The sequence below is a fragment of the Delphinus delphis genome, chromosome 6 (assembly GCF_949987515.2).
Source record: "Delphinus delphis chromosome 6, mDelDel1.2, whole genome shotgun sequence".
NCBI classification, from domain to species: domain Eukaryota; kingdom Metazoa; phylum Chordata; class Mammalia; order Artiodactyla; family Delphinidae; genus Delphinus; species Delphinus delphis.
In genome coordinates, this window is record NC_082688.1 from 37,049,807 (window position 1) to 37,075,353 (window position 25,547).

Here is a 25,547-nt window from a genome sequence, read left to right on the forward strand (position 1 = left end):
GAACTACAGAAAACTAATTTGCTAGTTGCTTCTCAGCTCCAACCACCTGTCACTTTGTGGGAATGTCAGCTAAGAGTTAATAGTTCTTCTGATTATTTCCTCAAAAGCTAGAAATACTCATTTTTAAAACATAAAATCTGGTTTTAAAAAGTTAGCTACTGATTCAAATCTGCAAGCCTTTTGTAAGCTAGTCAGCCAGAGTTTGACTTTTCCTTATGAAGTAGGTTTCTTGCTCCATATGACAGAGGAATGAGAGCAAATGTGCCACTTTCAAGTCAAATATGGTATAGGATTCATGGCTTCCCTCTCAGACAATCTGGATAGTGCTGGAAAAGTGGACAAAACTCCCTGAGTTAATAGGAATGTACCTTAGCTGGAGGTTTTGGGGGTATCTGCTTTATGAAGTAACCAGATAAATGGATGCCCTCTGGGAGGTGTTTGGGGCATAAAGATCCCCTTTGCTAGGTATCTGGGCAGGTAAGTCCTCTCTGGAGCATCTAGGAAACCCGTATACTCGAGTATGGGGATGGGGAGTACTGGGAGAACAGTTTACAAGAAAGTATGAAGACGGACAGCTGTTGGGAAGTACACAGAGTGCTAGGAATGCGAGATAGTATGGGGGTACAGTCTCTCTTCAGTGTTGGGAGGGAAAAGGCGATACCCTCTCCTCGGGCGCCACCTTCGGGCGCCTCTTGCTCACCATCGCTCCGCAGCCACCGACTCCAGCGACCGCCATCTTAACGCACCTTTGCGCACAGGTGCCCCGGAGCCACACGATCCGGGCAGAGTAGAGCCCCGCCTCCGGCCACGCCCCTCCTCCCCAAGCCCGCCTCCAACCACGTCCCCTTTCTCAGCAATCTGCCCCCTCTCCCCCAGCGGTTTGAGGCTCCACCACTTGGGGGTGGGCGGTGGCGGGTGGAGAGCAGGAAGGGACCACTTGTCTAAAACCTATCATTATATAAGGAAGTCATTTCTACAGCTTTCCACACTTTAACAGAATTATCAGACCCCAAAGGCTGCTATAAGATAATTTATTACAGACTAGCCAATAATCTCTTGTAACAATGGCACATACAATAATTTAAAACAGCAAAGATTCCTAGTTTCTTATTTCATGTAATAGCCAATGGACAATGCAGAGTCCTCAGGAAGTCCAAGAGGCTGCTACTGAGGTTATCGAAGGCCCTTCTCTGAGCAAGGGGCCTGGGAAGTCCACATGACCCTCTGGAAAAAGTGTGTCTCTGACCTCCCAGGGAGTGTTGAGCCCCCCACTTCATCCAGCTGGTACAGAGGGATCACAGTCCAAGTTCCTTCTGTAGGGCTGAAGGTCTATGAGGGGAACTGCAGCTGACCTAGCTGAAGGGGAGTGAGGACAAAGGCTGGATTCTTTCTGCAAGGGGGAGGACCGTCAGAAGGCAGTGGCCATAGGTGAAGAGGACTCTTTCTAGATTGATTTCCACAACTTTTGGCTTTGTTCAGGGCTTTTTCACGAAGAAAATACAGTCCTCTCTCCTGGATCCTTCAACTAGCTCTCAGGTGCATACACTTAAGAAGAGCTTCTCATGTCCTGAAGCATCACTCCTCTTCCTAAAGGAGTGAGGTAGGGGGACTCATGGGCAGGTGGCCCCTGGTGCTTGGGTTCCAAAGAAATTCTGCTCAGGGCTCTGAAGCACCATGGGAACCTGGTTCTACTCATGACAGATAATCTGGGCAAGGGATTAGCAGAGCTCATTTCTGAAAGGTTTCTGGTTCAGTTTCAATGCCTTGTACTCACTTGAGCTACTCTACACCGGTAGATTCTGCTCAAGGGACAGGCTGAATTCTATTCTGTGTGCTCCTGCCCTGGCCATACTCCAATCCAGACCACAGGGCTCAGCAGTACCTGTAGACTCAAATGATTACTTACCTAATTAGGCACAAGCTCCAGGCCCTCTAAACTTGTTCTTCTAGTGATTGGTATGTACGGATTTAACTGGATAAGGTGTGGTATGGAGAGGGGTAGAGAAGGGTTGTGGGAGTGGAAGAACCTCTGCCAAGAATGGCTGACACTCTCAGAAACGTCTACCCCTCTGTGGAAAATCTCCCTGCCTGGTAACCCCCACAGCCCAGCTCCCAGCATCACAAACCTGCTGGTCAGGGACTCATGACCCTTTCTGTGCAAAGCCATACTCGCATCACCCCAAACTTTTCCTTCAACGTCCTTAACGGAATGAGTCAACCTCTTGACTACGAGGACCCTAAGAAACACAGTAACTCCCACTAGCCCTGACTTGTGGAACTGGTGCCATCTGGTTGGCACAGGAGCCTAGGTGCTCAGCTCCCCTCCTCCACGGAACGAGACTCCGATTTGAGCTTCACAAACTCTCGGGCCACTTCGTCATTGCTCCTCTGAGACAGAATCCGGAGAATGGTCATGCCTGTCTCATCCATGTGGATCTTCCGGCCCAAGGGGCACCAACAGGCACAGCTGCCCTTGGCTGCCACGTCCCTCAGAGGCATCACAGCCAGCCCCAGAACACGATCCTCCCGGGCAAAGCAGTAATCCTTCACACATATTTGCAACTCATAGGCTTCTGGCCCCTCTTCATTTCCCAGGAGGCTGTGAGCACAGGGTAGATGGAAGGTGGGAGACCAGAGCTGAGGGCGTCCTCAAATGAATTCACCCCAGCTGCCATCCAGCCCATCCCTTCTTTCCCCTCTCAATTCTTACCCCCCAGATCAACCCCATCCCAGAGTCCTTCAGGCCCCCATCCCATAACTTACAAGTGAAATGTCTCATTGTACTTGGGGGCCCAGTTGTTGCTTTTTGACTTGGTTGTGAACTTCCTCTTCTTATCACTTTGGTGAGGGCCAACCATGGTTACTTCCACAAAGGGCCGGAACATACCGGCTGTCTGCCACTTGAGGTCATTGGCAGCCACCACTGCACAAACATGGGAAACCTGTGAGAGATCCCATCAAGCATTCCCAGTTCTTGAGCCCCGGGTGGCATTCCCCTTGGAGGAGGGCTAAGCTGAAAGGCTGGGATAAGCAGTCCCTGCCTTTGACTGATGAGGCCACTGGGCAAGAAAAGGTCTGGGGTCTGTAAGCCCATGCCACTCACCTTTCACTGTGACCTTGTGCTCCCCAGTTCCAGGATGTGTAAACAAGTCCACCTGAATAGAGACTTCTCCCACAGGATCATCCACACCAGACCCTGAGGGACAGATGGACAGATGATTCCCCCACTGGAGAACTTTAAGACTTTAGACCTAATTATTCCAGGTAAAACCGTGGAGTTGGGAGGCTACTATCCTACATCCTAAAGCAAGAAGTAATCACCCACAGAAGCTATGGGGAAGTAAGTAATGGGAGAAGGAAAAGAACGGGGATAAAGACTAAGACTATGTATTAAAATACAAATCAGGCTGACAACATCTTAGGTGAAACCTCTTCCAGAACTGCACCTGGAATCTCTCAGATTCCCCAAACCTCTCCCAGCCTGCAGAATTTTTCATTGAAAGTTGCTGGGAAAGGACAGTGCTGCCACCCTGTATTTTTGTCTGAGAATTATGTCCACCCCATGGTGTCTCAGCAGAACAATGCGGGTCCCATCTAGCCAAAAGCAGCACCTTCCCACCTGTGGAGGCCCCTTCTTGGGAGGCTGCCCTGCACAGAATGACTTTTTCCTACTCAAACCTGGACCTCTCTGCAAACAGCTCCCCAGTCCCTCTGGCCAATTTTCAGCCTCCCCTCTGCAGAAGCCTCACTCTATTTTGGGAAAACACCAGTACCCTACACCCCAGATAAAACTTCTTTGTCCTTAGACGGAGGGGTGGGGGAATTCTGAGGACAGCTATTGTTAACCCTGTCTCAGACTGTATGAATACACTGCCCATCTCTGAAACTTGGGATAGAGCCTCTGAACTCTGATACCTGGTTCCCCCAGCCCCAACATAAGCAGCTCATTCTAGTTCACAGGTGACAGTGTTAGCCCATATTAGATTCACATCTGCATGGTATATAACGTACCCTTTTCCGGCTGAATGTCCTCATTAGCAGTAAACCTAATACCTTTCCCATCATGCACTGAGTGAGGACAGGCAAGTCAAGAGGTAGCAGCAGTAGGACAGAGAAAGAAGAATCAGTTAGAGGTCTAAGGAGTTAACAGCCATTCAGAGCAGCTCTACACATATTCTGAGGGAGCATGGAGATGGGGTAGGGTGGAGAGAGAGGTCAAAGAACTGGGGTCAATGCTCGAATGCTCCAAATTATACGTAACAGTTTGAAGATCAACCAAATCATGGACAGAAGCAGTAGAACATACAGAGAGAAGGTTTCTGAGACCCACAGGGCACAAAAGAGAAAGTTGTAGGCTCTAATTTCCTAGGCCCTTAAATGATAAAGCAGTGGGTAGAAAACGTACACTCACAGTTGCATCCTCCCTGCAGTCACCACCCCTGCCTGCTGTTACTTCATGTGTGCCCATTCGAGCGTCTCCTCATCTTTATATCTAGCTTAAAGCTCAATGTTTCCAAAAGGCCTTTTGGATTAACTCCTATCCTCCCTGATGTTACAGGCCTTTACATGTACTCAGCTCTGTGAAAGATCCCCGTCTCCTTGAGCAAGGCTTATAACTTCTTTTGCTCTGCCTTCTCACTCTGGACTTGAAATACGAACATACGTGGAAAACGGAGCAGTACTGCAGGTCCCTTGTATTTTTCACCTTTCATCAACTCTATTCTAACTGCTTAGATCCCTCTTCCCCTCTGCGTCAGCTCTGTGCTCCAGATCCACAGCTCAGTAAGGCCTAAGCCTTCCCACTCCCGCCTCCACCAGGTTCACTCCTCCAGGCTTCCCTGGAAGGAGCAACAAGAACTGCGCCTTGAAGGTCCTTTCCAGGAGGACCTTCCCAGGGTGAGGGTCAGAATTTCAGTCTGAGCCATGTCTAGGCAGATGTGTTTTGTTATGAATGGGCCTGCCTGGAGGCAAGGAGGGGTTCTGAGAACTGGAAGTCACTGGGAGAAAATCAGCTGCCTGGGTTCCCTGTGCACTAGCATCAACCATGAGGCCGGAGTCTCAGCTCTGCAGAGCCCCATGATCCGCACCCTCCCTTCAACTGCTCCCGTGGTTTGCCTCTCTTAGTCTTCTCCTCACCCACACTGGAGAATCTGGAAAGTCTTTTGCTTTCTCTCCCCTGGACAGCTTCCAACTTAGGCTCCCAAAGCTATGAATCTTCATGAATGTCTCAACCACTCATTCTCAAGGCTTCCTCACAGATTTTTCCTACCAAACAGGTATACTCCTTGAGCTCAACACACATGCACTGGCCAGATGATGTCTGGGAAAAGAAAGCTCAGGCACATTTCCCAGGTCTCTGTGACTCTCCTGTCTGGTTTGAGTGTGGGTTGGGGGTAAGTACTGGGATCCATCAAGAAATCCTGGTGTCTGGGTTTGAAGGGCTTTCTGGAGAAGTACTTGGATCCTCCCTGAGGGCTACAGGATACTGACTCCCTAGGGACAGAGATGTATCAGGGAGGGGAGGTGGGGACCCAAAGCCCTTAGGCCTTACCCTGGGCAATCTGTGAGCGCACAAAGGTCTTGATGAGCGTGTCTGTGGTCTGTGTGTACAGAGACAGGGCATAGCGTAGGGACTGCAGATCTGGGCTCTTCTCCAGGAAGGTTTTCTTCAGCCCATTGCCTCCTGCATGAAAGTATTGCTGAAAGACAAGAATAACTGCTAACTGCTACTGCCTCATCCCCTTACAGAGAGGCAGCTCTCCAACAGTGTTACTCAGAGAAATGACATTTGAGCAGAGGCTCAGCGAAGATGCTGGAAGAGGATGGTGAGCCATTCAATAAACAGCAATATCAGGAATACCACACAGAGCCAGAGTCATAGTCTCTCAGGTGAAGAGTATTATTTGAATATCTGGCAGGAGTGGTAAGGGATGGCCACGTTTCTGGACGTGATTCTTGAAGGATGACTCTATCTGGACAAAGATATGTGACAGAAGCATTTCAGGAAGAGAGTAGTCAGAAGTGTTGCTTTACCCCTGGGAACGCTTAGAGCACTTTATACCTATGGCATACCTCTCCGAAGCGCCCTAAATCACAGCCCACACGTACCTGCCTTATTTATCACTTTACCAGGTTATAAGTATCTTGATGCTAGGAACTATATCTGATTCTCTCTGCATCCTTCATAGTGTATAGTGCCCAGAACACATGTTGCCTGGTGGAATAAATGAATGTGTAATAGGAAAAAAAATCCTTCGAAAACCCAAATGATTTTAAACATAAGTGAAGAGGTCAGCCAGATGTCGGGTATTAGGATCTGGAAGATTAATTCCCAGTGGAAAATATTCATGAATGACAATGAGGTACAAAGTGAACTAAACTGTCCGCAGAACCCAAGAATAATGTTCTAGGTCTGTGGCGATTCACCCGAGACCACACAGGAGGTACCTTTTTGGTTGGTCCCCAGCAGGAATATGGAATAGCAGAGAAAGATATGGACACAAAAATCACTCTCTTCTGGATGTGGGGTGGCAAGAGCCCGAGGGACACCTAATCTGGCAGAATGGAATGCCAGGACCAAGTGGTAGTAAGATTGTCTAGAGGAGGGGGAGGTCTCCACCTTGATGGTGTCCAGGGCGAGGTCAAGGACAGCACACTGCTTTGGAGTGAGACTCCGGGTTTCCTCTCGCGCCATGTGGTCCTAGAACCCCAGAGAAAGCAACAGCATCAGGACAGCTTATGGCTGTCATCAAAGTCTTTCCCCCACCTGTCAGCCACAGCTACATGTTCCTCTCCTTCCCCTCTGCTTCAGTCTTCAAAGCTCAAATTTCCTTCCTTCCAGGCAACCCCCAGCCTCAGAAGGACCCCACACATCCAGAGTACCTTGAGTTTGGAAAGGTGGCTCAGCTCCTTGGCAGCAGTGAAGATCAACTGGGTGCCCTGGGCAGAGAGCGAATCAGTCAAAAGCAGAGAACTCCAAACTCAGTCAGGAAGCATGGAGGAGGTTTAGGGAGACACAGCAGGACGAAGTGGAAGGGAGGTGTCCTTACCGTCTGGTCAGTAAGTGGGGGCAGAACAATCATCCTCTCCATTGTATTCATTACCACCCGCCAGAGCTCCTTCAGTACCCGCTTCAGGACCGTCTTCTCACACACAGTGGCAAAAAGTGTGAGGCTGCAGGACCAGGCAACAGGTAAGGATGGGGTAAGTGCTTGAGAGCTCCCCCTCCCTGAGAGGCTCCTCTGTGACTGCTTCTGCCCTGTTCGTCCCTAAAGGACAGTCCTCAGTGCTGTACTCACTTGCCATCCAGGAAGTCCATGAGGGGCCGGAGCACACTATCTGCATCTTGAGTCACTGAGGCCCGGGCGCTGGGGGATGCATTCCCTGGGCCCCGCACCTGGCCCAGGATGTCGGCCATTTGTTGAACACACTCATCAATCCGCACCTGGAAACTACACATGTGCCCACAGTGCAGCCCTCCCTGCCCCAAATGCACACTGTCCCTAAAGCAGCACCAGCTATTTGGTCCCACTCCAGCATACTCATGGTGTAGCTCCAACAGGGACAGCCAGCAGGAAGAGGGGGAAGATCCACATATGTGCAGCTGGGTGGATGAGTGTGGGGCAGGGGATCTGGGACTGGCCAGGCACCACACCTGGCTCTGAGGGCTGTGTGTTCTGGGGCCACCGACCTGTTTCCAAACACCATGCTGAGCTCATCCAGAACCGTATTCAGTTTCACCTGCAGCTCCTTCAGACTGTCTGCAGCTTCAGGGTCCAACTGTATCCACAGGAGGCAGGCTTCGCTAAGCTGGTTCTCTTATGCTTTCCTCCCTTCCTGTGCCCCCACTCCTCCCTCCTAGGGCCTCTACCCCAATGCCTACTCAAATCTCTCAGCTCAAACCACTCCAGACCCCAAGCTAAACTCCTGGTCTATACCCAGTCAGGAGAGGGTGGAGTTCTGTGGCCAGGGAGCTCAGGAACAAAGGGAAAGTACAGCAACCCCAAACCTTAAGACTTACCTCCTTGCCTCCCATGGCCTCAAACATTTTCTCCAGCTGGACCCTCAGTTGCTGCATGTTGTTCATCAGGATGCAAGGCTTTGGGGACAGAGGGAGGTGTTGAGTTTGGCTCCATTCAGCACAGAACTCATCAGGCTAGAGTCCCTCCCTCTCTCACATTACTCCAAAAGCCACAGGGAATTTACAACACATATTACATGTGTCTCTCCCTAAGCACTGAGATCTGGAACCAATGCAGACATCTCTCCTTGAATGAAGACTAGAAGCAAATGTTTCTGCTTTTAAGCTGGGTGGGGGGCCCCAGGTGTTCATGGGATTACCCTTTATAACTCTCTGAATGTATTAGAAAGAAAGACTAAGCAAAGGCCTAGCTCAGTAGAGAATAAACTACCAAATGGAGGCACAAAGGAACCCCTCATCAGGTTCTTATTATTTTGTGGCATAATCTCAAGCACAGCCCTGCCGGGAATCACACGTCAGGAGAATCACCCCACCCTTAGCTCTGAGGAGAGCTTCAAAAGCAAAAAGCCTAACCCTCACCATTTTCTCCTTTGTGCAATAAGCTGGGAAGTTCTTTGATAAGATGTCTGCATATTCCATCAGCACCTTCCCGATGGTCTGAGAAAAGAGGAGAAAAGGAAAGGAGAGGGAACCCTTAGCTCTACCCACAGGGATCTTACCTGAGGTTGTACTTCTCATCCCAGAACAGTAACAGCAGGTATGCAAAGGGGAATGTCAAAGTAAGGCACAAATCTCCCTCTCAGCCCCAGAACAGCACTGAAACAAACCCACCTGTCTGCCCCGGACTCAAGTAAAGGAGAATGGGGGTAACGCCAGGCTTAACCCAAAGGCCATCACAAAGAGGGGTTGAGCTCAGGCCTGTGGCTAGGCTGTGATGTGATGGAGGTAAGAGGGGAGGGGTAGGGAAGGTCATGGTCACCTTAGCAAATCTCCTCATGTAGTGGGCAAGGATGTTGGGGTCTGGGCATTCCAACTTCCGGATGATCTCAAAGCTCTGATTGAGCTGTGTGAAGACGTCCACCACAGAGCAGGAAAAGAGTGCGTGCTCTGATGTCTGCTGGAACTAAGGAAGGCCACACACAGGGTCATCTTCAGCTGCTACCTTTTCCCAAGTCTGTAAGGTTCTAAAGGGCTCTCTGCCCAGCAGGGGTGGCTCAGCGGCCCGCGACAGCCCTCCTTACGGACTCCACAAGGCAGGGACAGCCATCCTGGTTGAGCCCAGGAACTTCTGCTGATAGCTAATTGCTGGGAGACCTGGCCTGACCCCTGTGAAGCCCAAGCCCCCGACTTACCCCATCCTTCTTATCTCGTTCCAAGGCCCCACGCAGAAATTCCAGGGACACATCCTCATTCTCATCCAGCCACTGTAGGACAAACTGCTCAAACCACCTGCAGCCAGGCAGGAAAATTGGGGGTTGGAGCTAGTGGTTGGCATATACCATGTACCTGACTGTAAGGATACTGGCCTTGTCCAACCCCTAAGCGCCCCTCTTCCCTCTGCAGCCCCCACATGATGACTCACGCTGGGTACTCAGGCACCTGCCCCTGGAGGGCAGGCAGATCCCGCATGTATTCATTGTGGAGCCACTTCACCTTGAAGTGCAGGTTCATGTAGTCAGCACTCTTACACAGCCGGTCTTTCTCATGCTCTAGTGGTACGGAGGAAGGCTGGGTCAGGTCCTGGCAGCACAGGCCATGGTTCCTGAGCTTTCCCAAGGCGGCAGATCTAGTCAGGTGGCTCTATCAAATGTCTGAGAACAAGCGTGACTCCCAAGCACCTCCTCACAGCCACCTCCCTCTAACAGTGGGTACTCTGCTAAAAGCCTGGCCCAAATCTTTCTTTAGAGACTAAGCCAGACACCCAAATAAGGCCCACAGTCTTCCTGTGCTGGCTTTTGGAAGTGCAAGTGAGGTACTGGCCTCTGGTGAAGAAGAGGAGAAAAGGATGTAGGTGCTAAGGCTGATTAGTGGGGAAACTGCCCAGGACTGGAGAGACATGACGGTTTTCCAGGGCTTTTCTAATCCTGGTACCTGAGCCATTTCCTCAGATGGATTTAAATGAGATGAGCAGTCGTATATGACATAAATGGGTCACTGACAACCACACAGACACAGGGAAAACCAAAATGGGCCTGAGCTGACAGAACGAGCAGTTGAGCAGCCATGGTGTAACAGAATCTTGAAGTAAACTGAAGGGTCCCAGAGCAGAGCTGGGACACTGAAAAATGAACTCTCAAAGAAGTATGCAAACAAGTCAGTTTGGAAACACAGCCAGATGAAAGGGCCATCCTGCTACAGAAAATGGGATGCTTATGGACTTGAAAGGTTATATAGCTGAATCTGCAGAGCCTTCTGGGAAGTCTAGGATAAAGATCACCCACAGCTTGCCCAGAGAGTCTGGCACTAGCCACACCCACAGGCTTTCTTCATTTACCCCCTTTAGAGATGAAGCATTAGTTTGAACAATAAAAGCCAACTGTGTGCTTACATATAACAATGGTGAAAGCAAGCAAACTGGGGAGAGTACTGAGCAACAGAGAAGGGAAGATCATTGTCCTTGGGAACTCTACTGCTCAACTCAGAGTTGCCATGGGTGACGCTCCTCCATGTCAAGGCAGAAGAGCCAGTCTGGGGCAGCCGGCCCTTGTGAATTAGTACAGCAGACACTCAAGGAGGAAACGGGAGCCCGGGATTCAGCCTCAAAAGGCTCCCTTGTTCCAGGAATTTCATCTCCTGGCATTGTAGGCAGCACCATATCAACCCAAAGTTGCATTTGCAGTCTCTTCTATGAAGCAGTGAGCAAGAGAAGAGGAAACAGCAGTAAAACTAGAGGTGAAGGGACAACAACCAAAAGTTCTTACCACCCAGAAAGAGGACTTTTCGTATACGAATGACAGTGGATGCTTGTGACAGAGCAGAGACACCAATGAGCAATAAAGAAAGTGAAAAAATCAGGGACATCAGAGAGACTCTCTCAGGGCTTGCCCCTTCTCTCCCACCCTGCTGTCCTTAAACCAGGCCAAGAACCTAGAAACGTGAAAAGGTACCAGCAGGAGGGCCCTTCCTCCTTCCTGTTCAACAACCCACTAGAAGTGAAGCAATGCTGCCCCATCACTCCAGAGCTCCCTAACTGCTTTCTTCTAGGGACCTTCAAGTTACTGTATTTACAGAGAATTCTCACTTTCTCTGTCAAGCCATCATCTGTACTCTGGTCCAAAACCCCAATTTCTAATTAACTTCTGTGGTACAAAAACACTGGGCACACTTTAAACTGTTCTAACAATAGTAAGACTCCCATGGAGTCATGCTCCAGTAGTCGCTTGAGGTTGCTGACGGTGGGGTGTGGTGATCAGGGCTTGGTTAACCTGTCAAAAGGGGCAGAAGGGTACCTAAACCTTCTCCTGCCCGTGACTGCCACAATCCTCCCTCCATTCATCTTTCATCCTTGGAGGGTTCTTTCAACCTCATGATTTCAACTTTCCAGCTTGCTGATCTCTCCCTGGTTCTGGTAATGTCTATACGAGGATTTGATGGAACATTTCACTTTGCCTGGGTTTAACTCCAGTCACCACCTTTTGCCATTTTAACATCTCCAGCTGAAGCTGGAGTATACACACTAATCTCACCCTCTTGTTCAATGCCGAGCATCATCCTCCAGTCTTCCTTCTTCCTCTTTATTCACATCCAACTAACTCACTAATCGCTGTTGATTTCATCTCCAAAACTCCTCCGGAATTTATCTATTTCTTTCTAGTTACACTTTTACCTGTCTAGGTCTCATTACCACCTTCGCTAACATGCATTACCACAATAGTCTCCAAACTGGTCTTTCCTCCTCCAACCTATTCTCCATACTGTAGCCAGAGTGAGTGGCCTTTCTATATTAAAAATCTAGTTATGTTAATCCCTTTCCTAACATGGGATTGTTGTTCAATGCCTCTCAACTGCCTCAGGGTAGAGTCCAAAATCCTAAACATGGCTTAAAACCTCCTGTATGATCTAGCTCTGTCCTACTTCTCTATCTTCACCTCTCCTCTCTTCCCCTACACTCTAAAGTGCTAGTCACACTGAACTACTGCTTACAGTTCCCCAAGCATGCCAGCTCTGTCTAGACCCCAGGTCTCTGAACATACTGTATCCTCTGCCTAAAATGCCTGTCTCTCCCTTCCCTGTCACTAATGCTCTCCCTCCCCACCAGCTAAGTTTTATCATCCTTCAGGTGTCAGTTTGTACATCACCTCCTCCAGAAAGCCTTCCCAGGTAGTCCTCCCAGGTCCAGGTTACATGGGTCTCCTCTCAGCACCCTATGCTTATTCCTTTAGTAGCACTTAAAAACTTTGAATTGTAACTGCCAGTTTATAGGTCTGTTGTCTTGACTGATCTGGGAGCTTCTCAAGGGCTGGGGCTATGCCTCATTCATCTCAACTAGCACAGTGCGTGGCCCAAAGAAAATACTCAATACGCCTGGTGAATGGGGTGGGGATTTACTGCAAAGGGGCATGAAGAAACTTTCTGTTTATATGTTAATTGGGAGAGTAGTTACACAGGTGTACTTATTTGTCAAAACTCATCAAATTGTACTCTTAAAGTGTTTTTATTTTATTGTATGTATATTACACCTCAATAAAGTTGACTTTAAAAATACTGGGTGAGTGATAGCGTTTTCACAGTTGGAGTCAACACTATCCTTTTATTAAACAGGTCTCCCTTTCTCTTGCCCTCCACCATTCTGACAATCACTAAGCCCTGTTACAACTTCCTTCCAATGTCTATCAAATCGCATTCTTCCTCTAATTCCTCTGCTCTAATCCCAGCCCCATCCGCTCAGCCCTAAATGATTACACTATCTGCACTCTGCTTCCAGTCTCTCCCTGTTCCATCTGCCCCCGTTTTCCATTGAGGTAAAATCTTATAAAAATACTACTTTGTTAACATTGCATCTCTGCTCATCAGCCTTTAATAAATGCCAGGCAGTATGCTAAGTATGTCACATACACCTCAGTTACTTCATTAGCTCAATGAAATAGATGCTATCATCACTCCCATTTTATAGATGAGAAAATGGGAGCTCACAAAAGTTAAGTAGCTCAGTCTAAGAACACACTGTTGAGTAGGTGGTTAAACTGAGATTTGAAACCAGGTCAACATTAGTTCTTTCTCTTGAAGCAGTTCAAACCTTTTGTGTTTGTTTTAAACATATATATGTTTATTTATATACAAACATATACATGTTTTAACATATATAAACAGACAGGAAATGCAGCTAAATAAGTGGGCACAGATGGGTATAAATGGGAAGGTCTGATACAGGTAGGGAGTGATATCTTTGTGGACCAAAGTGGGAAATGAATAAAAGAATAAGCTGAATGAACAAGATGAGTAATAATTGGTCTGTGACCCTGTTCTATAGGAGAAGTGAGGGAAGAAGTATCTTTCTGGCTTTGTCACACCAATCCAGAACAACTTTCAAGGAAAGTCAGGCCAGGCAGTCTACAGCATGAGAAAATAATCCTTACCTATCTATGTATTTAAGGTTCTGAGATTCTGTAAAACTGTAAAGATAAGTTTCATAAGACCATTCTCTAATGAGCGGGCCACTTGAGAACACCCAGCATGGGAAGGGTTGATCTCTGGGCTGGGAGAGTTTTAAATAGGCACTTGCTCTAAAGCTGGAAGGAGGAACCTACATCCACACAGCAATTTCCATTATTCCTTTGGCTGAAGCTTTGCCTACCCAGCGCCTCCTGAGGCCTATCACCCACCATGCCTAAAATCACTCTAGTTTCTCACTGTATGATTCACCCAGAACTTGTAGTTGTCTGGGAGAAGAAAGGGACAGCAAACAAGGTGCTTGGACTAGGGGTCTGCAGCCCACTGCCTTGGGCACACCCTTACCCTCCAGTGCATATTTCATGTCTTGGGCAAAGAGTTGCCACATCACTTCTGCGCTGACTTTTCCCACATTCAACTCCTGAGGAAACCTGGATGATGGAAGAAGCCACAGTCAGAGAACATGGCAAGAGCCATTTGATTTGATTGCTTCCAAGGCTAACATGCCTAATTCTTGGAGGTCAGATCGAAGAGAGGAGAAGCCTAGGAAACAGGGCTACTAGGCTCAAACTGCAGAAAAGGGACCCAGGGGCCAGGGGTTGGACAAGTAGGGGCAGAGGATCCCCTCAGGCAAGGTGGCCCTAGGGGAGATGATGCCTAGAAGGCAGGGAATTGTGGCCAAGAGGAGAAGTGTTGAGGTTGGAAGACAGGCCCAGGCTAAATAAGCAGGAGGAGAAAGGGCAAGGAGGCGGGTATAAGAAGGCCCACTTTATTCATAGCAGACAGACACATACACACATGCTCTCTGGATCCCCTGGGACTCCTATGGCAGCCATTCCCAGAGGTCTCTCACTCAAGGGAGGCTGGCTCAGTCTGGGCAGGGCCCCCCATTATGTTTCCACACCTGTCTCCAGAAACAGTTACCCAGACAGATACAAGGGACAGAGGGACAGATGGACGAACAGGAGGAAGAGGTGGCACTGCAAACACATAGAGATAGGAAAGAAAGAGGCTGTTAGACAGATGGACAAACAAACCACTAAACAGATAGGGCCAAGTGAGGTGATACTTACTGGTTCAAAACGAGTGTGTAGGAATTCTTATCTTCCTCTATGATTGACACAACAAGCGTGATGAGTTTGGGCCAGAAATCCAGGTTCCTAATGCTGGGCCCTTGTTCCTCTGGAGGTAGCTCCTGATTCTTGTTCCCAAGGAGATGGTGATAGACAGTGAGAGTCAGAGTAGAACATGGAGAGTCTTCCTCTCTCTCTTCCCCACTCCATGCCCCTTCCTTGAGAATCAGGGACCCTTCGTCTCCTACAGAGTGTCTTCCACAAGACCACACCTGTTCTAGCAGAGGGGTGACCACTGGGAGGTCCTTGGACATGAAGAGTCTGTCCTTGAGAACTTCTCTCCCCAGCTCCAGGGCACTGTTCTGACAAGTTCAGTCAGGCATAAAGATGCCTGTACCCCTTCCTCCTTCTCCCAGTACCTATGGATATAGTGACTTCTTGGCTGAAGTACGCAGCCCTTCCAGTCTAAGTAGGTCTAGTTCCATGTGACCCCCACTGGAAGTCCTTCTCTTCTAGTGATGGCCCTCCTCTAATATCACCCCCTGCCCCACCACACACATGTACATCTCAACTCTGAAAAGCTCCTTCAAGTTCTGCAGGAGCTACGTAACAGACCTAGCATGCAGGTTGGCCCAGCCTTCAGTGAAGCAAAACTTCCCTTAACTTCCCTGAATGTTATTAGGGGGAAGAATTGCATCTAGAAAGTTATTTGCTTAGCTGGAAAAGAAAAGACCATGGAGAGCCAAGAATACTCAATGGGGAAAGGATAGTCTCTTCAATAAATGGTAATAGGAAAACTGGATATTCACAGGGAAAAGAATGAAATTGGACCCCTATCTCAAACCACCCATAAAAATTAACTCAAAATGGATTAAGGACTTAAATGTAAGACCTGAAACCATAAAACTCCTAGAAAAAAACATAGGGAAAAAGCTCATTGATATTGGTCTTGGCAATGATTTTTTGGATATGACAACAAAAGCAAAAATCAGTAAGTGGGACTACATCAAACTAAAAGGTTTCTACACAGCAAAAGAAACAATCAACAAAATAAAAAGACTACCTACAGAATGGTGGAAAATATTTGTAAACCATGTATCTGAAAAGGGGTTAATTTCCAAAATATTAATATATAAGGAACTCATACAACTCAATAGCAAAAAAAAAATCTGATTAAAAAATGGGCAGAGGACTTAGACATTTATCCAAAGGAAATATACAAATGCCCAACAAGTATATGGAGAGATGTTTAACATCACCAATCATCAGGGAAATGCAAATCAATACCCCAATGAGATAACATACCTGTTAGAATAGCTATTATCAAAAAGAGAAGAGAGGGACTTCTCTGGTGGCCCAGTGGTTAAGAATCCTCCTGCCAATGCAGGGGACATGGATTTGAGCCCTGGTCCAGGAAGATCCCACGTGCCATGAAGCAACTAAGCCCGTGTGCCACAACTACTGAGCCTGCACTCTAGAGCTCGTGAGCCACAACTACTGATCCCTCATGACACAACTACTGAAGCCTGCGTGCCTAGAGCCCATGCTCCACAACAAGAGAAGCCACTGCAATGAGAAGCCCATGCACCACAACGAAGAGCAGCCCCCACTTGCTGCAACTAGAGAAAGCCCGCATGCAGCAACGAAGACCCAACATAGCCAAAGATAAATAAATAAATAAATTTATTTATTTTTTAAAAAAAGAAGAGATAAATGCTGGCGAGGATGTAGAGAAAAGGGATCCCTGGTGCACTGTTGGTGAGAATATAAGTTGGTATAGCTACTACCAAGAACACTATGGAGGTTCCTCAAAAACTTAAAAATATCACTACCATATGATCGAGCAATCCCACGTCTAGGTATATATCCAAAGGAAATGAAACCACTATCCTGAAGAGATGCCTGTACTCCCATGTTCATTGCTGCATTATTCACAATAGCTGAGACATGTAAATGACCTAAGTGTTCGTTGATAGAGGAATGGGTAAAGAAAATGTGGCACATAGATACAGTGAAATATCATTCAGTCATAAAAAAGAAGGAAATCCCGCCATTTGTGACAACACGGATGAACCTGAAGGGCATTATGCTAAGTGAAATAAGTCAGACAGCGAAAGACATATACTATATGATCTCACTTATATGTGGAATCTGAAAACATCAGACTCATAGAAACAGAGAGGAGAAGGTTGTTGCCAGAGGCTGAGGGGGTGGAGGAAATGGGGAGATGTTGGTCAAAGGGTACAAACTTTCAATTACAAGATGAATTAAGTTCCAGGAATCACAGGTACAGCACGATGACTATAGATACAATATATACTGTACTGTATACTTGAAAGATGCTATGAGAATAAAGCTTTAATGTTCTTACCATAACAGAAACAAAATGGTATTTATGTGACTGAAGGATGTGTTAACTAACCTTATTGTGGTAGATGTTTCACAATATACACGTGTATCAAATCAACACATTGTATGCCTTAAACTTACACAATATTATATGACAATTATATCTCAATAAAGCTGGGAAAAAAGAAAGAAAAGGCCTTGGCTGGGAAGAAACAAAGGAATACAATGGTGGATGGCAAATCCCAGATAGGACAAGTAAAGGTCACCGCTGAAAGACTGGAATGGACATTATTTCCCACTGAGATAGAGCAAAATTGGAATTGCCCAGGAGCACAGGAATAGGGCTTTTATGTAGGATGCCATATATCATCACAAATCTCCACAGTCCTTAATAAACCTGCATTACCAGGAAATTACTAGAAACCAGGACAGAATCCACATTTGGTTGATTCTGCCTCCTTAATATCACTGAAATACATCTTTTCCTTTTACTTGGCTCAGGCTCTTATCATTCAAGATCTCCTAACTGGTCTTTGATCGTCAATCCAATCCTTCTACCACTCAGTTGTCAGTGATCTTTCTGGAAGGAATCTCATAGTGTTACTCGTCCACCCTTCAAAAAAGGTCCAGCTCCATAGCTTGAAATAAAGGTCCTTCCGAATACAGCCTCTCTCTCAACCTCATACCTAACCACTCCCTTCTGTTGCAGCCATCACCACACCACTACCACCAAATATTTGGTGCTTACTATATGCCAGGGACTCTGCTAAGAACTCTGCATTAATTATCTTATTTAATCCTCATAACAACTCCATTGGGTAGAAATTATTATCACCTTCATTTTACAGATGCGGAGACTGAAGGACAGTGAGGTTCCATGACTTGACCAAGGTCATGTAGCTATAAACAGCAGAACCAAGATTTGACCCCAGACAGCTGAACTCTAAAGCCTGACACTGTAACTGGCATAATTAAATTGCTTATACTCCTTCGAATTAATAAACTCATTTACAATTCTGTGTCTCCAAACATTCCGTTTGCTCTATATGGTATCCCCCTCCTCCCCAGCCCCTTTCTTTAGCTAATTCATACTCATTGCTCAAAATTTATGTTGAGCTCTACCTTTTCTGAGAAGTATTCCCTGACACCCCTGGTCTGGTTAGATGCCTCTCTCTGGGCTCCCAGAGCACCCTCTGTGAACCTCTCATATAGATGTAACAAACAACTACAACTACAATAAAATATAGTAAAAATAAAATAACAAAAACCAATAAATGTAGTAATTTGCCCCCACCTTCACCAAACAATGAGCTCCCCCAAAGCAGAAATGTGTCTTAGTCATCTTTACATCCCTAGTGCTCGACCTGTTAAAAGAATGGATAGATGAATGAGCCAATGACTGAAGGTCAGTAGAGGGAAATAAAAGATACCAAGGGTTTACTTCAGTACAAATAATGAATAATGAGAAAATGAGAGTGAGAGAAAGTAAAAAACAATTAGCAAAATACAAAGGCTAAAGAAAGTCCCTGAATGGTTTGTAAGGTCTCTTTCAAAGTCTAGGTTCATCTCATGCTAGGGAATAGAGACCAAATATTCAGACAGACCGCTGCATACTTGAAAGATAAAAGCTGAGAACAGTGTCTTTCCCCTACCAGAGAGAATCCACAGATGGATGACAGAGCCTCAAGTGTGGCAAGCTAAACAAAGACCCCAGGAAAACCTCCCATGGACTTCAGAACCAGTGGGAGGTTTTACAGACCTAAAAAGGAGAAAGTTGTGGGACTTGCCTGGTAACGCAGTGGTTAAGAAGCCGCCTGCCAATGCAGAGGACACAGGTTCGAGCCCTGGTCTGGTAAGATCCCACATGTCACGGAGCAACAAAGCCCGTGTGCCACAACTACTGAGCCTGTGCTCTAGAGCCCGTGAGCCACAACTACTGAGCCTGAGCCACAACTACTGAGCCCGTGAGCCACAACTACTGAAGCCCGTGTGCCTAGAGCCCATGCTCCGCAACAAGAGAAGCCATCACAATGAGAAGCCCGCACACCACAACGAAGACCAAATGCAGCCAAAAACAAATAAAGGAGGAAGTTGTAAAGATAGTACCTGAACAAAAAGCAAATTTGACAATGCAAAGGGGGAGTGTGAACAAGATTTTAGTCTTTACTAAGGTGCTCCTGGGAAGAATTACAAATTGGATGTCTTCACCAAATGGTAAATGTCCCAGAGATTTAGGTTGTCCTCCCATCATTTGCTATCCAAATCCTACTGCCTTTCAAGGTCTATCTCAAATACCCTTGTTTTATGTAGCTTTTCCCAATATCTCATCAAGAGTGACTTCTTCCTCCTTCAAATTTATCTCTCTTTCAAGTCCCTTCTAACAGACTTTGGTTGGAGTTATACATATGCTTATGTGACTGTGAACTAACTGAAGGAGCACTATGCTTCCTCAGAGCTGGCCTAGAACAAACATTCAACACATATTTGTTGGACTGAAGGGAATCTACTCTACAAATGTGTGCTCAGCAAGACATTCCTAAAATATCAACTGTAACTGAGTAATTAGACCCAGAAGGAAGTCCTGGCTTTGAAATAAGACAAAAAAGGATACCACTGGAAGGATTTAGAAAAACATACAAAGTCACCAGGTACTGAGTTAAGATCCCAGCCTAAACCAGATGAAGTAGCTCAGCCTCCCAGAAGGACAGGGTTAGCCTTGATAGTCAGCTAATGAGTATGTCTCAGAAGACCATGCAGTGCAGAGAAAAGTGGTCAGAGGGAAAAGTTAAACATCCACAAGCCAGTAGCTTAGATCTCAGGGGAAGGGAGCCTGGAACATAGAGGGGTTCACATGAGTCAGAATAAAATTAACCTTGGGGGAAACCAAAGACTCTGGGAAGGACTAAGTATTCACCTACCCACCCCCTGAACTGTGCTCAAATGTAGGTCACTTTTCTTCAATACCAAAGTAAAACTTATTGTTGCCACTTCTGTTCAACTCAGTTATGTCACATCTTGTCCAGTGATTCCTGTCCATCCACAAATGTCTCACGTGGTCTAGATGGTCCCCACTCCACAATTCACTCACTCTCTAGAACATCAAGGACTTTATCCTGAGCTCCCTTCCACCATGACCACAGCAAAGGGAAGCTGAGGCTCCAAGAATGACTGACAGTTGGCCCCACCTGATCCCGAACCTCTTACCAGCTGGTACTGGCGGCTGTACAAGTCATGGCAGTTGTTGAAGATATACTCATATGTTGAATTCAAACAGGCTTTCACACAATCCTTTACCACCTGGCTGGCTCTTGGAGGGCTCTGCAGTTCTTGCACCTGCCAATTAATAAAAAACAATATGGGTCCAGGGTCCTGCTCACCTGAGTGGTCTCTCCTCCTAGAACTGCCCCCAAATTATTCCAGATTCCTTCATCCCTCTGTAGGTCCCTGGACCTTGCCCTGGGATGAAATTGTCAGGACAGCTGATGGGGAGAACTGCCTAGCCCAACCTCCTTGACCCATGGTCTTCTTAAAAGTAACTCAGGAACAGATACATGGAAATGTGGGCTTAAAGGTGATAAATCCTATAGCCTTTGACTATGCCCAGTGATTCTTATTCTCCATGTCCCTGTGGCCAGGTCCCCAGCCTGGCACTGCCCAGCCCAGTTCATCTCTTACCTTCATTCTGAAGAAAGTAATGCTGGTCAGCAAATCCACTGTGGACTTTAAGTCCTGAAGTCGCTCAGGGCTCCCAGCAGGGAAATTATTCTATTGCCAATCAAGCAAATGTAAGAAAGGAACAGAAGAATATGAAAGCCTTCCCTGCCAAAAGCAATGAAATCAGAAGCTTCCCTAAGTGCTACCCACTGGGATCTTCCCTAGTTGAGAGGAACAAAAAAGCTGTAAGACCACAGGTCTCCCTCTCTTTTCCACAGACACAGGCCCTTGCCAAAAGCAGGGGTTAATAATCCCCAGCCCAGAAAGCAACACATCCTACCCCCAACCCTACTTCTACTTCCCATGCAATGTGTGAGCAATTGCACAAATGAACATACACTCACACACACACACACACACACACATTTTTCTTGGGTGAAGATTCTTACACCCAAACAGTGAGTTCTTCAAAAGTTACAATCTAACTGTATATCCTGGAATATAAGTGGAGCCATGCTACAGACCAGACTGGGATCCAAGACATGTACTTTCTGTAGAGTGGATCCCAGTTACTCCACCGTTCTGGAGCCAGCAGATGGCAAAGCTCTGAGCAGAACTGCTTTTGGAGTGAGTTCCTTAGGATCTTTCCACCATGCCTCACTTCATTCTCCTTGGCAGGAGTTTTAGGAGGAAGCTGCCAAAGAAAGCTTAGGGATGATGCTGTGCCACTCTCCATTTTAAGGGTTGTTTTTTTAAACCTTCAAATGGCTACTTATATGCCAAATACAAGATATACAGTCAACTCTCCATTATTCGTGCAAATGGAGGGCACTGAAAGTGCAGATAATTAAAATCTCACTTCTTTTTGACTCTGAGATTGTTTTTATACTTACTTTTTAATGTGGATATATTGCCTGTTCTGGAAATTCACAACACTTTAAAGCAAGTAATGAAGTCATTCTAAGAAGGCCTAACTTAGAAAGAATGGAAAAACTGCCCATTTCCCCGTCCTGTCCTACGCACCCACCCTCCTACTACATCTATTTCCTCCCTTCATTCTAGAAATGGACATGACATCTGCTACAAATTACTTGCCCAAGCCAAGATACTCTCTCTCCCCTTACCCAGATTCTCACACCTCTCCTGGAAAATGAGGAGAATATGGAAAGATGCAATAAGGAAATATAATTATCTAATTTTTAAAGGAGCCTTTCTGGAAGAGATTATCCTTAGAAAACTCCTTGATGAATATGTCATCAGAGAGTTCGGTAGAATGACATGAGTGGGGTTAGAAAGCCAACTATCTATAAAAAGCAGCCACACCTGCTACTATTTACACACTGCATGGTCCTTGGAGTTTGAAGAACCACAGGTGTCAGTGACGTTGGCCATATATGTGGATGTGATGACAAAGACCAATTTTCTTTGCCTTCCATCTTTATAGTCATGATTGGTCCACAGTCTCTCTAGACTGATCTTGATACTACCCTTTGTCCCACCCCACAGCCATGCCTTCACTCACCCTGTATGTAGAGAGGTCAATCCTCAGTGAGTTGTGCAGTTGGTCCAGTAGTTTTACAAATCTCTCTTTCTGAGGGTGATAAACAAATAATGAGGAACAGAAATAATCTATTTCCAAGCTCTCTAGACTGTAGCAAAAAGAGAACCATCTCTGGGTGAGAGGGAGACACTGAGCTGGGGACATACCCTGTCCCATATTTGCCCATGAGGAGAACAACAAACCACGCAAAAGAGAAATGGGATAGGTCTTTCCTGTTCCATCTCTTAGCACTTAAACTGGGGAACCTTCTCACGCTGGCAAGAGGAAAGCAAGTCTCTGGGAGGGGAAACAGCTTTCTATACAAATCAAGAAGAGATGACCAGTGCATCTCCATCCCTTTGGGACTCTAACTCATCTTAGTCAGATAAAAGGAAACTCTAAACACATTCTCCAACTTGTTCCTGTGTCTGTGGTGTCCTAACTTATCTTGGAATAGCTCTTAACAGTTAAACAGACACAGCCTAGCAGTGACGACGGGAGAGAGAAATAGTGATGCATCTGGAAGGTGATCAAGGAGACACAAGGGGATTTCTCTTTAAACCACATTCCATATCATTTCCCTTAGTTTATACTTTTGAAATGTTAAAATAAATAACAAATACTATTTAATAGCTTATTTTTATAGAAAAGGTATAATTAAACGTGGAATCATGTTCCTGTAAGCTGTTGGTGCAGCACTCCTAGAATTCACATACTGATAATATTATATATAGCATTAGATATTAGTTAAGTCAATACATAATGTGGAGAGACAGAATGGAACAGATATTTGACTGGCTTAATCAATGATACTAATTCATCTACAGAAAGACTATCAACAATATCAAAAAAGTGGTCAGTACCAAGAAAAAGGGCTCAGAGATCCAGTAGATTTGGGAGTATCAGTAATTTTATCCCTAAAGAGGTAATATTTGTGGTGAGTCTGATATATACCATCCAGTTTACACTGAACTTATGTCAGGTGACATTATGAACAATGATTCAACTTCACAAGTACCTTAACAACAGGAAAGGGCACATCCTGGATCAGGAAAACTGTCCAGACACTAGAAAAGGGACAGGCTCAGGTATGCAACTGGTATTCTTGCTTAGACATCAGTCTCATATGAACTTAAGTGGTATGAATCCGTCACAGAGAGACTGAATAATATTAACCAGGTTGCTTTGTGAACCTGCAGGACTGAGGAACATGGTGATTCAACCAAGCTGTCGGCCCAGAGAGGTTCTCCCTGAGCACAGGTAGTGCCACAGCCCACAAACCACAGTGGTGCTGTTTCACCTTTTCTCACTTATCCACGTCTGAGGAGAGTCTACTAGTATAGTCTAACTACCCATAAGGAAGTAAGTTCATTATCCAGGTGACAACTCTGAATTTCAGGCATATCAGCTCTGCAGTACTGACTAAAAAATCAAACTTTGTTAACTGATAACAATCAGGTTACATGTTTTTACGTCACACTCACCCCAAAGTTGGAGGCTGCAAAACGATCAGACGCAGAGACATTGGTGGAGGCGGTTGTGTGGGCATAGTAGGCATTGATGTTGGCCAGTAAGGTGCTCATCACTGCTGGCACGCCAGGACACATGTACTTGGATGACAAACATGCAAAGTGCCTGAAAAACAGCACCTTCAGCCTCAAAGGCTCTTCAGGGTTTGCAGCAAAGGTCAAGTAATCAAAAGATCTCACTCATGTGTATGAAGCTTCCGATCACCTTGGCATACAAGGATTTTCATAATTTACTCACTCAAATATACATCAATGAATGTGTACTATGTGCCAGGCCTGGCACTAAGGGCCAGAATCCAAAGAGGTGACATTCTGGCAGAGAAAGCAGGTGTTAGAAAGTAAGTCAATAACCCAAGGCATGCTATGCAAAAATTCTGTGGACACACACAGGAAGATCACCTAAATTAGAATGGCTGGGGGCTAGAAGGGATTAGAAAAAGGCTTCCCAAAGAAGAGATGGTTGAAACAAGTCTTAAAGGATTAGTAAGAATCAATCAAATGCAGAAGCGTGCAGGCAAAGGGAAACTGTATTGCAAAACAAATATACTTATGGAGAGTCATTCATTTGGGAAACCTCACTCATGGCTACTGTTCAGGTGTTTGATAGAGGAATACTACGAAATGCAAGAGGAGAAGTAGACAGAGAACAGATAATAAAGGAGTTTATCCTAGATGCTATAGTAAGTTTTTAAACAAAGGCATACTGTGATCAGATTAGTCTTTCAGAAAGGTCACTTTGAAGGTAAAAATTAGAAACGAAAACTTGGAGAGAGATAAGACTAAGAGAGAAAGACCAATTGAAGAGTTACTGCAGTCACTCAGAAAAGAAGCAATGAAGCACTAAATGGAACAGAGAAATGGTTAAGGGCACAGACCCTAGAGCCAGACTTTGGGTTTGAGTCTCAGCTCCAGCGCTCAGTGACCTTGGATAAATTACTTCAACTTCTTCATGCTTCAGTCATTTTATCTATAAAATGGGAATAATAATGATATGGGGATTAAATGAGTTAACATTCATAAATTACTTAGACCAGTGCCTGGCACATAAGGAAATGGTACATAGGAGTTGTTGTTGTTGCTGTTATTATTATTATTATTATTACTGAGCTATAGCAATACTGATAGATTAAAAACATATTTAGGAGTAGAATCTAGAGGTTTTAGAGACTGATTGAATGGTGGTAGTATGAAAGAAATGTTTAGGCTGACTCCTAAATTTCTGTTTGGATAACTGTGTAATAAATGCTTCCATTTACTAAAATAGGGAATATAGGAAGAACAGATTTGGTGGAGATAATGTTGATTTGGATTTTGGTCATGTTGAGTTTGCAGTGCCTATGAGAATAGCCAGGAAGCAAATGAAAATGGATCTGAAACTCAGGAAAAGGTCTGGTCTGGAGAAAGAGATCTGGGAGTCCTAAGCTCAGAAGTAGTGACTAGGTCATAGGCTTGAATGAGCTCATCCAGGGAGAGTGAACAGAGTAAGAATGGCAGAGGGCCCATTCTCCAACCTCAATCCTCGACATGTTTCTTCCATCTAAACTAAACTTCTTGTAATTCTTTGAATATTCTATGCTCTGTTGCATCTTAGCATCCCTGCACATGCCCTACCAGAAATACCCTTCCTCCTTTTCTGTATTTCAAGTGTCAACTCTTCAACAGCTTTCTTCAAAGCCCTCCCCTAAAATTTAGATGCTCTCATAATACACTGTGATTACTTCTACTATAGCACTTATTATATTATATTGTAATTGTTTGTTTACTGGTCTGTCTCTCCTGCTAGACTGAGTTCCCCAAGCACAGAGACCCCA

General features: G+C 45.8%; 1 protein-coding gene across 4 annotated transcripts in view; it reads right to left on the bottom strand.

The window, feature by feature from the left end:
- Nucleotides 1–1,021: 1,021 nt before the first annotated feature.
- The window catches only part of UNC13B (unc-13 homolog B), a 224,937-nt gene continuing 200,411 nt past the window's right edge, over nt 1,022–25,547 (bottom strand). For all 4 annotated transcript variants that reach the window (XM_060014566.1, XM_060014568.1, XM_060014565.1 and 1 more), the window contains 20 exons: nt 23,692–23,842; nt 22,190–22,258; nt 20,689–20,778; nt 20,218–20,346; nt 14,665–14,792; nt 13,937–14,022; nt 9,564–9,690; nt 9,334–9,430; nt 8,961–9,104; nt 8,561–8,638; nt 8,021–8,098; nt 7,691–7,779; nt 7,299–7,451; nt 7,050–7,173; nt 6,883–6,939; nt 6,620–6,700; nt 5,552–5,699; nt 3,104–3,196; nt 2,764–2,923; nt 1,022–2,599 (listed from right to left, as the gene is read on the bottom strand). In XM_060014566.1, the coding sequence (XP_059870549.1) occupies nt 2,314–2,599; nt 2,764–2,923; nt 3,104–3,196; nt 5,552–5,699; nt 6,620–6,700; nt 6,883–6,939; nt 7,050–7,173; nt 7,299–7,451; nt 7,691–7,779; nt 8,021–8,098; nt 8,561–8,638; nt 8,961–9,104; nt 9,334–9,430; nt 9,564–9,690; nt 13,937–14,022; nt 14,665–14,792; nt 20,218–20,346; nt 20,689–20,778; nt 22,190–22,258; nt 23,692–23,842 (2,368 nt within the window). In that variant the 3' untranslated portion in view covers nt 1,022–2,313. The remainder of the gene's footprint in view (nt 2,600–2,763; nt 2,924–3,103; nt 3,197–5,551; nt 5,700–6,619; nt 6,701–6,882; nt 6,940–7,049; nt 7,174–7,298; nt 7,452–7,690; nt 7,780–8,020; nt 8,099–8,560; nt 8,639–8,960; nt 9,105–9,333; nt 9,431–9,563; nt 9,691–13,936; nt 14,023–14,664; nt 14,793–20,217; nt 20,347–20,688; nt 20,779–22,189; nt 22,259–23,691; nt 23,843–25,547) is intronic.